This window comes from Stenella coeruleoalba (genome assembly GCF_951394435.1).
Source record: "Stenella coeruleoalba genome assembly, chromosome: 2".
NCBI classification, from domain to species: Eukaryota; Metazoa; Chordata; class Mammalia; order Artiodactyla; family Delphinidae; genus Stenella; species Stenella coeruleoalba.
Window position 1 is genome coordinate 116,460,482 of NC_137147.1, and position 12,516 is coordinate 116,472,997.

At 45.7% G+C, this 12,516-nt stretch overlaps 1 protein-coding gene across 2 annotated transcripts in view; it reads left to right on the forward strand.

Annotated features, from left to right (window-relative positions):
* The window catches only part of ST8SIA2 (ST8 alpha-N-acetyl-neuraminide alpha-2,8-sialyltransferase 2), a gene marked incomplete at its 5' end in the record, with an annotated part of 58,281 nt that overhangs the window by 29,686 nt on the left and 16,079 nt on the right, over positions 1-12,516 (forward strand). The window contains 3 exons of one of the 2 annotated variants that reach the window (XM_079914944.1): positions 3,898-3,960; positions 6,016-6,144; positions 10,191-10,448. In XM_079914944.1, the coding sequence (XP_079771070.1) occupies positions 3,898-3,960; positions 6,016-6,144; positions 10,191-10,448 (450 nt within the window). The remainder of the gene's footprint in view (positions 1-3,897; positions 3,961-6,015; positions 6,145-10,190; positions 10,449-12,516) is intronic. The other variant, XM_079914945.1, reaches the window with a different exon arrangement.

Below are 12,516 nucleotides of genomic sequence, written 5' to 3' on the forward strand. Positions count from 1 at the left end.
CTTCAGCAGACTCTGGGGCATAGGAGCTGTCCTACCTGTCTGGGACAACTGTAACCCCTCGTTATATTAAACCAGATAGATGCATAGATGTCTGGTACCTAGCTCCAGGTGTTATGGCAGGTGGACAGTGGCCCAGAGAATAAGATCCCACTAAGGGAGGTGGCAGGGGTATGGGCTCTAGATTAGTTGATTTGTATTTGAAAGGTGCACTCCCAGGCCAGTTGTTTACTATCTCTAGGAATTTGCTAACCCTGAGAGGAGCTGTCCCTCCACAGTCAGCAAGGTCCCAGATGTCAAAGCATCAGATAAAGAAAGTAAAAGACATGGTTAATGCGCACAATCCAGGGGCTTCCCTTCTAGTGTGGCGAGCAGCTGAGGAAGACGGAACCAGAAACCAATCTCTAGACCTTGGTTTCTTCAACTATAAGAGGAGGAGTTTAGACTATGTCAATGACAAAATTTCTTTCAAGTCTCCCATCTGTGATTCCATGAAATAATTAAATATGAAAAGGTGACAAATGCTGTAATAGAATGCTTTAGGAAGAGAAGGAAAAGGTGGCTGAGAATTGAAAACTAAGATGGTTTTGAGGGGAAGCACAGGTGTTGGGCTTGGGGTTTAGCATAGGAAGGTGATGGGATGGGTTGGCTGATGGAGGGGATTCATCTTCTCAGAGGCATTAGGTAGAAAATAAACATCAAAGCAGAGGTTCTCAAATGGAGGCCATTTTGCCTCCCTGCCCCAGGGGACATTTGACAATGTCTGCAGGCACTTTTAGTTGTCACAGTTTGGGGGTGTGGGGAGGGCTGCTCCTGGCATAAAGTGGGTAGAGGCCAGGGATGCAGCTAGAACACCCTACAATGCACAGGTAGCTGCCCAACCCCCAACACCCACATTGAAATATCAATAGTGCCGAGGTGGGGAAACCCAGAGTTAGAGGAAGGACTGGTATGAAAAAGTGCATGGTTTGTGGTGCCCACGTCAGCAGGACTGGATGCTCCCCAGGACCTGGCCTGGAGGCAGGAGAAGAGAAAGCAGGAGGAAGTTGTTGCTCAGCATTGAGTCCTCTCCAAACCCCTGGTTGCGTTAAACCAGATAGATGCACAGATGCAGTGCTCACCTCACCTGGAGTCCTCTCAGATTTCAAGAAAGGTGCTGAGCAGAGTTTGTTGAGGTTTGCTGTTTGTATAAGCAGAATTTTAAATTTTTATGAAGGTTTTTTTAAAATTATATTTTCTCTTAGGATTTCTTCTTCCACTTCTGAATTTTAAAAGTCCTTCACATATATTCCTCACACCTCATCAAGATTTGATAAATATCCTCTTCCATTTTCTTACCAACTTTGTATGGGTTGCCTTCTTTAAATATTTAACTGTTTAATTCAGTCTTCCCCAGAGGTGCTATAAGTATGCTTGGTAATAAGTAAGATGATTTTAGGAATTCCACTGGTAAATATTTTTGTAGTAATGGTTTTGTGTTCTTTTCAAATGAGTATATAATCATGACATCGAACCCATATTTTCACGGATGGTGTTGTGTAGGTTAAGAAGTTTTTAAAAGATGAGTCCATTTAAAAACTTAATAGATAGTAGTATGGGTGATAAACAAAATATGGCAAACTGCTGATAGGAATATGAGAATTACTAAAGTCTGAGAAACACTAGTTAAATCCACTTGAAATTTATAAGTCAGGGAACACTTACATGATTTCCCTCCAACTCACCTCCAGATTATTAATCAACTACTTCAAACCATTTATTGAATTTCTCGTTGATAATGATTTTTAAAAATCATACATCAATTCTCATGTGCAGCATTTCTAGACAATCTTTTTTGTTCCAATAACCTTTCATTAGTATTGAGCTAAGACCACACTTTTAATTACTTACTTGACTTAATATCTGGCCCAGCAAGTCTTCCCTCCCCCAAGGAGTGCTGATTTTGAGGACTGGGGTCAGGGTCAGGACATGTGAAAGGTCAGTGTCATGTGGACAGCAGCGGGCCCAGGAAAGCCCTTGGGCGCCGACCTAAGTAGATTATGGCTACAGGCCAGAGATGGCCAGGTATTCCCAGACCCTTGGATTAGATGTGTGAGAAAGCCGCCATCCCAAGGGTAAATGAAGAGAGACAAAAAAGAGATATTACGCATTGATTTAAATGTGAAGAACCAATGATACTCTGTGTAATTAAGAATTAGACTGTGTGTAATGAAATTTGAGACCTGAAGGGAGACCTGAGATGAGGCACTGGGTGAGTCATAGCACACGTCCTGTTGCCTGGTCATCCAGCTAAGAGGCAGAATATTTCCTGTTGCCAAATAACGTTGAAAGGACATTTCAGTCTATCAGGAAAAGACACACGCGTGCGCACACACACACAATGTTATATCTACAAGTATGTGAATCCTAAAGAAAGCAGATAGAAAAATCCAGATTTAAAACCAGTGAGGAGTTAGGCATTAACTTCCCCCAAAGAGTTCTTATTAAATCACAGGATTCTTTAAATATACAGCTTTTGCAGTGATTTTAATTATTTCTTTGGAGTGTGCCAACACCTTGACTGAAAGGCTAGATGGAACTTTTAAAAAATGATAGATGTTAAAAAATGATAGATGATCTTATTTGCAAAGCAGAAATAGAGATACAGACGTAGAGAACAAACGTATGGACACCGGTGGGGCAAAGGGGGGTGGGATGAATTGGGAGATTGGGCTTGACATATATACACTATTGATACTATGTATAAAATAGATAACTAATGAGAACCTACTGTATAGCACGGGGAGCTCTACTCAGTGCTCTGTGGTGACCTAAATGAGAAGGAAATCCAAAAAAGAGGGGACATATGTATACATATATCTGATTCACTTTGCTGTACAGTAGAAACTAACACAACATTGTAAAGCAACTATACTCCAATAAAAGTTAATTCAAAAATTAAAATAAAATCGCAAAAAAATTATAGCTCTCCAAAAAAAAAATGAGAAAAGTGTGAAGAAATATCTCCTCAAACCACATATCCTGTAAATCAATGGTGAAAAAACTATTTAACTTAATAAAAATAATTAGTCTCACGTACAACTTTTAAAAAAACACACACAGAGCACAAAGTGGGCTGGGTACCAGGGGCAGATGGATTCATCTCTCCCCTTGGCCCAGTGTGATTAGCGAAGCAGGGTGAAACTTCATGGCCCCCATCCAGAGTGGAATCTGACAGAACTGAAGAGATGGTGGGGCTGGAAAGGGCCTTAGAATGCTTTTACTCCAAAAACCTTTTCCTCCAGAGGAAGACGCAAAGGACCCCATTACTCACCCATCTCCTGCTCCCTGGTAAAGTGACACCATTAAATATTATTTTTCCTGCCCCCAAAAAGCAAATCATTCTCACATTTGGTTGGAGGCACTGGTTGAGTCAGTCTTGCTGCCTCTGTTGGACTTCTGATGTCTCAAGTTTGGAGATCATGTGATGGACAACGTCTTACCACAGGTGAGTGACGGCCAGCGAAGACCAGGGGCAAAGGATGAGTCCGGCTAAAGGAAATACTGAGTCATGCTGCAGCAGGTGCTTAGTCAGGCTCAAGCGTGCTAGCCTATGGGCTTAACCAGAGGAGACAAAGGAGTTTGTCTCAAAGCTCAAATGAAATCCTCAAGTGGAAACCTTGGTGAGAATTGAAACGATGTCCAAGTGAGAGGCCGGGGAGGATCTAGGAGGCCTACTTCCTTGAAAATGCCTGGGTTTGTGGCTGGGCCAGGAGGTTGCCCATTTCTGGAGAGGCCTAGGTGAGATTTCATTGTCCCTCTGTAGTCCTCCAAGGCGGGCTGTGAGATCTCCTGGCAACTGAAGAGGGCTTTGCAAAGAAGAGCTGGGTTTATAAATAATGTATTTCCTTTGTCTTGCAGGAATTCTGGAGGCAGAGGTACAATCAGATCAGCTGTGAACAGCTTACATAGCAAATCTAATAGGTTTGTAAATTAGATTTTGTGTTCATTTGTTTTTGCTGTAAGGCAGCTATTAATCTGCTTCTCCTCTTTGCTGGATGGTGCCCTTCTTACTTAGCAAATAGCAAAGAGATCTGTTTCGCTTCACTTTGGCTTTGCATTTCCCTAATCACTTTTGGGGGGGGCGGGGGGAGTTGTCGATAGGAGAGCCCGTGAAATGGCCCAAGGTCTAGAGGCTGCAGAGATAGAAAATTCAGATGAGTAAGAGTCTCTTTCTGCAAAAGAGCCCACTCACTTGGAGGCACTTGAGCCACCAATGAGCTTATTCATAACTTGAATTTTTGCCGAATAAAAGAGACTCTGAAAGGAATCAGGACTTTCACCCAATTTCATTGTGGTAGATGGCTTGTCCAGGAGGTAAAGATAGAAAATAGAGCATTCAGGAACTTTGCTGAGACCTCTTAAAAATATTTAGGAAGTCAATTGAGAAATGTTAACCTTGATTACTGAAGGCACACCCTAAATTCTAAGAGTGTTTCCTCGGATGACGGTCTTTGGCCAGAAGACAGCTTGATACAGGAGTGTGAGCAAACGCCTTGCAAGCCAACAAACTCAGGCTTGCCACTGGCTATGGTTGGACCCTACCCAGTCCCCATCCAGAAGATATCTTCCTCTTCTATACCTTCTTTCTATAAATGGGGAAACAGGCTCAGAGAGATAAAGTGATTTGCCCATAGTCACACAGCTTATGAAATCTTTTCACTACACCCTCTGCTTCTGTTCGTGAAAACAGCAAAAATTGCAAAGGGTCAGGTCTTGTTTCCTTTCATAGCTTCCCTTTAAGCCTGCAGGCTGGGGGAATGCATCCACCTTACTCAAAACCCTTGAATTTTCTGTTCTCTGCAAAAGTTACATATTTTTGAATCCCACACAAGTAATATCGGCCAGAGGAGTCAGGAATATTGGGAATGGAGGTATGTGGGGAGAAAGTGCACCCCCAAATAAATTCCTTTCTACCTACAAAAAGCAAAATAGAGCGTTGGGTTTAGACCTGTTAAAAGGATTTCATCTTTTCTAACTTGGCTGTTCCAAGATAAATGCAGAGGACATCGTTGTTTGCTTTGAATTCTTTAAAGCTCCAGAATTTGGCATCAGAAATCCACTTATCATTCTAACTGAGAGAATCTGCTGTCAGCACAGACAAAAGGAACTTGCGATGTGACCCACAGGCATCTGTGTGCATCCGGCAGAGGCAGGCTGGCTCCTACATTGCCTTTTGAGATGTAATCATAACCTAGTTTCATAGAAACCTACTAGCATAGATTTCAAACATCTGAATTCAAGCGGGTCCTGTAATGCCTGAGTCAGGTGGAAAGATGGTATGCACCCAGAATTATGATTGGCCCCGGGCATTCAGAGCCAGCCAGAAACTTCATCCATCCAGGCACCCCCCCCAAGGTCAAATTCAAATTCAAATTCAACAAACATTTATTTAGCAGCTGCTATGTTAGACCATTGGGGAATATAGAAATGAGTGAGGGAACTCCCCTGTTTACAATCTAGTGGGAGAGAGAAACAGAGCTAGGATAATTCTGGAACTACACAGACGTTTGAAGTGGCATCTTACAAACGAGGGATAATGAGATAAAGCTACATCCCATTGCCCCAATGTGAGTTTTTGTTTCCTCTTTATTAAGTTTGTAAACCATCTTATGATACTTGGTTCTTAATTCAACTGCTCTTCGGAGTTTCACAAAAGCGGCTTGAAGAAGTATTACTATTAGGACAGTGACGGCTAGGTTTCACTGGGAGGAAACATTGGGGGTTGGGGGTGGGGAGAAAGAGAGTTCATCACCCCCTTCCTGTCTCCCAGAATATATGTAGGTAATACCTGAGGGAGAGAGTTGGTGCATTCTAGAAGATAAATAGACTTCCTTCCCTTCTCAGGTAATAACTGCAATTTTGCTCCTCCGAAGAAGTTTACATTCAAGCTTGTGCAAAAACAAAACTGTTAGACTTGTCATTGGCTTGCTAACAGATCATGTCTCCCCTCTTCCTCTTTCTTTTTCCCCCTTCCAGAGCTGAAGTTGTAATAAATGGCTCCTCGTCCCCGGCTCTTGTTGACAGAAGTAATGAAGGCTTTAAGCGCAACATCCAACCAGCCTCGGCCAAGTGGAGACACAACCAAACGCTCTCTCTGAGGATCAGGTAGTGGTAATTACCTCTAGGACAAGAGACAGACTTGGCCTTCTTTGGCACAAGCTGGCAAATTGCCGCTCTCCATCATCTAAAGAAGTCGGGATAGAAATAAAATGTTTACCTCCCGCTGAGGCAGGTTTCATCTCTCACTGATCAATTGGAAATAAAAACCCCAGGCAAGCCCGGCAGCCCAGCACATGTGTGCGGCGACTCAGGCCGGGGAAGTGACAGGAGCAACTGGCTGAGGTCCTGGGTTTGGAGGGAGTGAGGCTCTTGGGTCAGCAGCAGTGAGAGCCAGGGGCGGGGGGGATCACAGATGGCTTCTCCCAGCGGACCCCAAAGCAGCAGTCCTTGCCTGGCATCCATCCCCTTTCAGCGGCGATGGTCTTTGGAGAGCTGTCTCCTCCCACAGCCCGTGTGGCTTGAGTAGGCAGCCACTCCCTGATGACATGAAGAAAAGCTACAACTGGGCATCAGGTGACCCAGGAGCCGATGGGACACCTAACCACAAAGGGAGAGGTCTGTTTTAGCCAGAGAACAGCCCTTGTCCTGATCTTTGCAGAGTGATGTTTCCAGAGCAGTGCAGACATTGCTGGGTGGCGGGAATGGGGAACTGTAAGGAAGGGATTCCAATGTCAGCACTTTGGCCTCTTGACTTTGACAGAGCTGTGATAGACGCAGCAAAGAGTGGTCAGTATAACCCAACCATTCACTTGCAGACATTGTGCTGGGAGCCGGGGGCGTTGACATGAATCAGACATGCCGGCAGGAGGCACAAATGTAACAAAGATAGAGCAGGGCAGTGTGATGTACACAGGAGGCGGTGTTGCCTCATATAAATAGGTGGAGATAGATCATACTGAGGAGAGTACTCCGTTTTGTAAGGGGGCTAAGAGGGCTGGCCAGGAAAGGCTTGCCAGGAGCAATGGGTTTTGAAGGATAATTAGGAGTTTGCCAGGCATGCCAAGCTGCTGCCTGAAGTCTGGTGTTTGTGCTGTGTTGCTGGAGCACCCATCAGGAGGAGGGAATGGAGGTGAGGAGGTCGGTGCAGTAACCAGGACCAGACGGGAAAGCCTTGACGATCACAGCCCCACCTTCCCAGCCCATCATCATGGAGAGGAAGCTGAGAACAGGGGGCTGGGGCACGGCGGTCAGCCTTGACCATAGCCACCATACAGAGCAGGGAGCTTCCCCTTCAGGTGGGCTCACTGTCAAAATGCCCCTAGCCCCAGGTTCTTGAGGCTTGGATTTGGGGCCTGAGAAAGTGTGGGGAGTAGAGAGGTGTGAGATTGGAGCCCTAGCAGCTGAGAAAGCATCTGAAGGAGCTGACTCCTGTCACCACCGTTCTGCCTCCCCTCATTCAAGGCCTCTTCTGAGGGCCCCTGGCTGGGCCCTCGGCCTTCACCTTACACCCCAACAGCTATCACCTGCGTTACTCACCCCCGGTCAGCAGCCCTGTGAGGCAGTCCGAGGAAACGGACTGCTGTAACAAATTTCCACCAACTCAGTAGCTTCACACAAGAGAAATGGATTCCCCTAGAGTTCTGGGGCTCAGAATTCCGAGCGCTCCCTCTGAAGGCTCCAGGGGAGAATCTGTCCTTGCCCCGTCCAGCTTCTGGGGCTCCAGGCATTCCCTGCCGCGTAGCCATGTCACTCCAGTCTCCGCCTTGTCTTCATGTGGCCTTTTGCTCTGTGTCTGTGTGTCCCCTCTCCTATCTCTGCTAAGGACACTTGTCATTGGATGTAGGGCCCATCAGGGTAAGCAGGATGATCTCGAGAGCCCTAATTTAAATACATGTGCAAAGATGCTGTTTCCAAATAAAGCACCTCACAGGTTCCAGGGTTAGGAGGTGAACATATATTGGGGAGGCCACTCTTCACCCCACTACACCACCTGTGAGTGAAATCCTCCTGCCAGCACAAGCCCGCCTCAATCTCCACTCACTCTTTCTCCCACCACTGGGTAGAGAAAAGGATATTTCCCCCTTTCGGAGAAGACCAGACCGTGGCCGCCATGGGGATCCTGCAAACACACAGCTACCTCGGCAGGAACAATGTGCCTTCACCCAGGGGGGAAAAGGATTTCCTTCATCTTCCTTCAATTAGTCACCAAAATTATTCATAATAAAGATTCTGTGAGTGAGTTGGAATGATGCTTACTAATCAGTAGTAATTTCTCACAATTAGTTGGAAATTAATTCATCCACAGAGGAGTTTATCTATGGGCTTTCTGGGGGCTCTCTTTGCTTTTAAATACTCTGGGGGTAAGTAATTGCAAAGGTTTCAGCAATGTCCAGACCATATTAGTTTGTAAAGTTGTGTAATCCCGGGTAAAGCACTATAAATAAAAACGATGTTTTCTGTTGTATCTCCGTTTTCCATCAAGAGATACAAATTATGCATCAAGAGTGGTTTCCCCTGCATGAAAGCACGAGATCCAGACTATTGATAAGGCAAGACCAGTGGAACAGGAGCGCTGTGCCCTGTCGAGCATTCTAGGTGCCCCTTGGTGACGCCAGAGGCTCCCAAACCTGGACCCACCTGAGAGTCCCCTGCAGAGCCTTTGAAAGCGTGCTGAGACCCGGGCCACACTCAGAATCAGGATTTCTCAGGCGTCAGCCTGGAGCCTCTGAATTCTTTATAGCTCCCCAAATAATTGAATGTGCATCCTGCTGGGATACACCACAGGTCGTGACCATCTCAGATCACACAGGCTCTCAGGGATCAGTGTTAGCATCTGTGCCATGGGGCACCCACCTTGCAAAACCTCACATTCGCAAAGCGTGTGAAGGTCCTGTTCCTCTGGGGCTTGGTGGAAGAGAACAGCATCATTGTGTCTGTTCTAGATGGGGGCTCGCTAGCTGCAGGAAATGAAATTAATTCCAGGTGATCTGGGCACCAGATTTCCTTCTCTGGATGACTTGAATCATTTCTAAAAATCTTTGGGGCAGTTTACACAGTTTTTAAAGGGAAACCTCCAGTTAGGATCCTCACCTTCCTGGGGGCAGGAATAAAACTCCCCTGGTGATTCTGAGAGGATTCCTATCCCTTTTCTGACCACATCCCATCCCACCTATGTGCTTTGCTAGATGTTTCTGGAGCTTTCCCCCTAAAAGTCACGCTGAAGCCTAGAGAGCTGTCTTTTGATCACCTTTGTTCTGAAACAGCACAAAGCAACGCTGCTCTGTGTTCTATTTGGAGTATTTACAAACTCCAAACAAACCAGCAGTGAGGAGGGCCAGGGAGCACACAGCACAGAAAGGACCAGTGCACGGACGGCAGGACACGTTCGCAGTCCCGCAAACGGGGAGTGGTTGACACACCTCACAGTGTCCACACACCCACTCGCCCCCTGGAAGGCCCCTGTGCACAGAGAAGGCTTCCAGGGAAGAAAATTGGCCACTGAGGAATGAGGGACCCCTGTCATTCCGGTTTCCAGGTCCTAATTCAGGACTGCCTGTCAGATGGTGGCCCTGAATCCCACTCAGAGAGGGGAGTATGAGATAGGATGACCATGTTCTGGGTTTGCCCAAGACTCAGGTACAGTTTGTCCCTGGGGTACAAGGCTTTCAGTCTAAAACCATGCTTTCCTAGGCAAACCAGGGTGGCAGGTCACCCTTCCTTCCAGGGCCCTTCATGATGAGCTCACATTTAGTCCTGATGAAGTCATTTCCCAGGGCAGGTATCCTATCTCCTAGAAGGAGGACCAGATCGGCCTCTGGGCCGTGTTGCCAGTCTCTGCCCAGAACCAGAGATTGGAGATTCTCCAGTCAAACACATAGACGGGATGAGATGTGGTCAGAAAAAGGATAGAAATCCTCTCAGAATTACCAGGGAAGTTTTATTCCTGCCCCTAGGAAGGTGAGGATCCTAACTGGAGATTTTACTTTAAAAACTGTGTAACCAGAGATTCTCGGAGGGCATCTGACCTCTAGCTGCCCCTGTGTGCTGGGCTGCGTCAGCCCTGCAGGGTGACCAAGGAGAGGAAAAGCCGGGTTGGCAAAGGGCAGGTAGCAACAGGAGACTTTTTCCTCATGTGTGTTTGATTTTCGTAGGAAGCAAATCTTAAAGTTCTTGGATGCTGAAAAGGACATTTCTGTCCTCAAGGGGACCCTGAAACCCGGAGATATTATTCATTACATCTTCGACCGAGACAGCACAATGAACGTGTCCCAGAACCTCTATGAGCTCCTCCCCAGAACCTCTCCACTGAAGAACAAGCACTTCGGGACTTGTGCCATCGTGGGCAACTCCGGGGTCTTGCTGAACAGCGGCTGCGGGCAGGAGATTGACACACACAGCTTTGTCATCAGGTAACCGCAGTAGGTTCCCTGGACACAAAGTGACAGGCATATTTAAGTTGAGCTTTGCCAGTTGTCCCAAAAGGTTGAAACAAGATTAGTTGGGTGAGTCCCCTTTCTCAACCTTGACTGTCCATTAGAATTGCTCGGTAGCCTTGGAAAGTTCCAATGTCCAGACTGCTCGTCAGACCAATTAAGTCCGTCTGAGGGGTGGGGGCATGTAGCCCAGGGAGCCTGAGGGCTTCTGGTGTACAGCCAAGATTTTTTTTTTTTTAAACATCTTTATTGGAGTATAATTGCTTTACAATGGTGTGTTAGTTTCTGCTTTAAAACAAAGTGAATCAGTTGTACATATACATATATCCCCATATCTCCTCCCTCTTGCATCTCCCTCCCACCCTCACTGTCCCACCCCTCTAGGTGGTCACAAAGCACCTAGCTGATCTCCCTGTGCTATGTGGCTGCTTCCCACTAGCTATCTATTTTACATTTGGTAGTGTATATATATATGTCCATGCCACTCTCTCACTTCGTCCCAACTTACCCTTCCCCTTCCTCATGTCCTCAAGTCCATTCTCTATGGCTGCGTCTTTATTCCTGTCCTGCCCCTAGATTCTTCAGAACCATTTTTTATTTTTTACATTCCATATATATGTCTTAGCATACGGTATTTGTTTTTCTCTTTCTGACATACTTCACTCTGTATGACAGTCTCTAAGTCCATCCACCTCACTACAAATAGCTCCATTTCCTTTCTTTTTATGGCGGAGTAATATTCCATTGTATATATGTGCCACATCTTCTTTATCCATTCCTCTGTCGATGGACACTTGGGCTGCTTCCATGTCCTGGCTATTGTAAATAGTGCTGCAATGAACATTGTGGTACATGTCTCTTTTTGAAGTATGGTTTTCTCAGGGTATATGCCCAGTAGTGGGATTGCTGGGTCGTATGGTAGTTCTATTTTTAGCTTTTTAAGGAACCTCCATACTGTTCTCCATAGTGACTGTATCAGTTTACATTCCCACCAACAATGCAAGAGGGTTCCCTTTTCTCCACACCCTCTCCAGCATTTATTGTTTGTAGATTTTTTGATGATGGCCATTCTGACCGGTGTGAGGTGATACCTCATTGTAGTTTTGATTTGCATTTCTCTAATGATTAGTAATGTTGAGCATCCTCTCATGTGTTTGTTGGCAGTCTGTATATCTTCTTTGGAGAAATGTTTATTTAGTTCTTCTGCCCATTTTTGGATTGGATTGTTTCTTTCTTTCAGTATTGAGCTTCATGAGCTGCTTGTATATTTTGGAGATATATCCTTTGTCAGTTGCTTCGTTTGCAAATATTTTCTCCCATTCTGAGGGTTGTCTTTTCATCTTGTTTATGGTTTCCTTTGCTGTGCAAAAGCTTTTAAGTTTCATTAGGTCCCATTTGTTCATTTTTGTTTTTATTTCCATTTCTCTAGGACGTGGGTCAAAAAGGATCTTGTACAGCCAAGATTGAGAACCGTTGGTGTAGAACAGAGGCAGGCAGACTATGGCCCATAACCTGTTTTTGTCGATAAAGTTTTACTGAAACACAGCCATGCCCATTCATTCTCATATCCTCAGTGGCTGCTTTCTCACTGCGATGTAGAGTTGAATTAGTTGTACAGAGTTGAAGAATTGCAGCAGAGAGAGCATATAGCCCACAAGCCTAAAATATTTATCTGGCCCTTTGCAGAAAAAGTTTGCTGACCCCTGGATAGAGCCCAGCACAAAAGTTTGGTTAAAAAAGTCTCCTGGGCTGGCCAGTTGTTGGCCCAAGTTTGGAAAACTCTTTTAAGGTGTATTCTACTAGTTCCTTTATTCTCCTGTAGACAAAATCTGGGAAGTGAAGGGCGACAGAGAAACTTGTATTTGTACTTGACCATCCAGGTCTCATTTTCATTTCTCATTTTCCAGTCGCCTGGGGACACATTTGGACACAGTTACTCACGGCCCTGATACCTGACCCCCAACCCAACTCAAAAACAAGGACTTGCTGTCCCCTGGTCAAAAGTAGGGCACACAGAGCCTCGAGTTTCATCCCAAACAGCAGC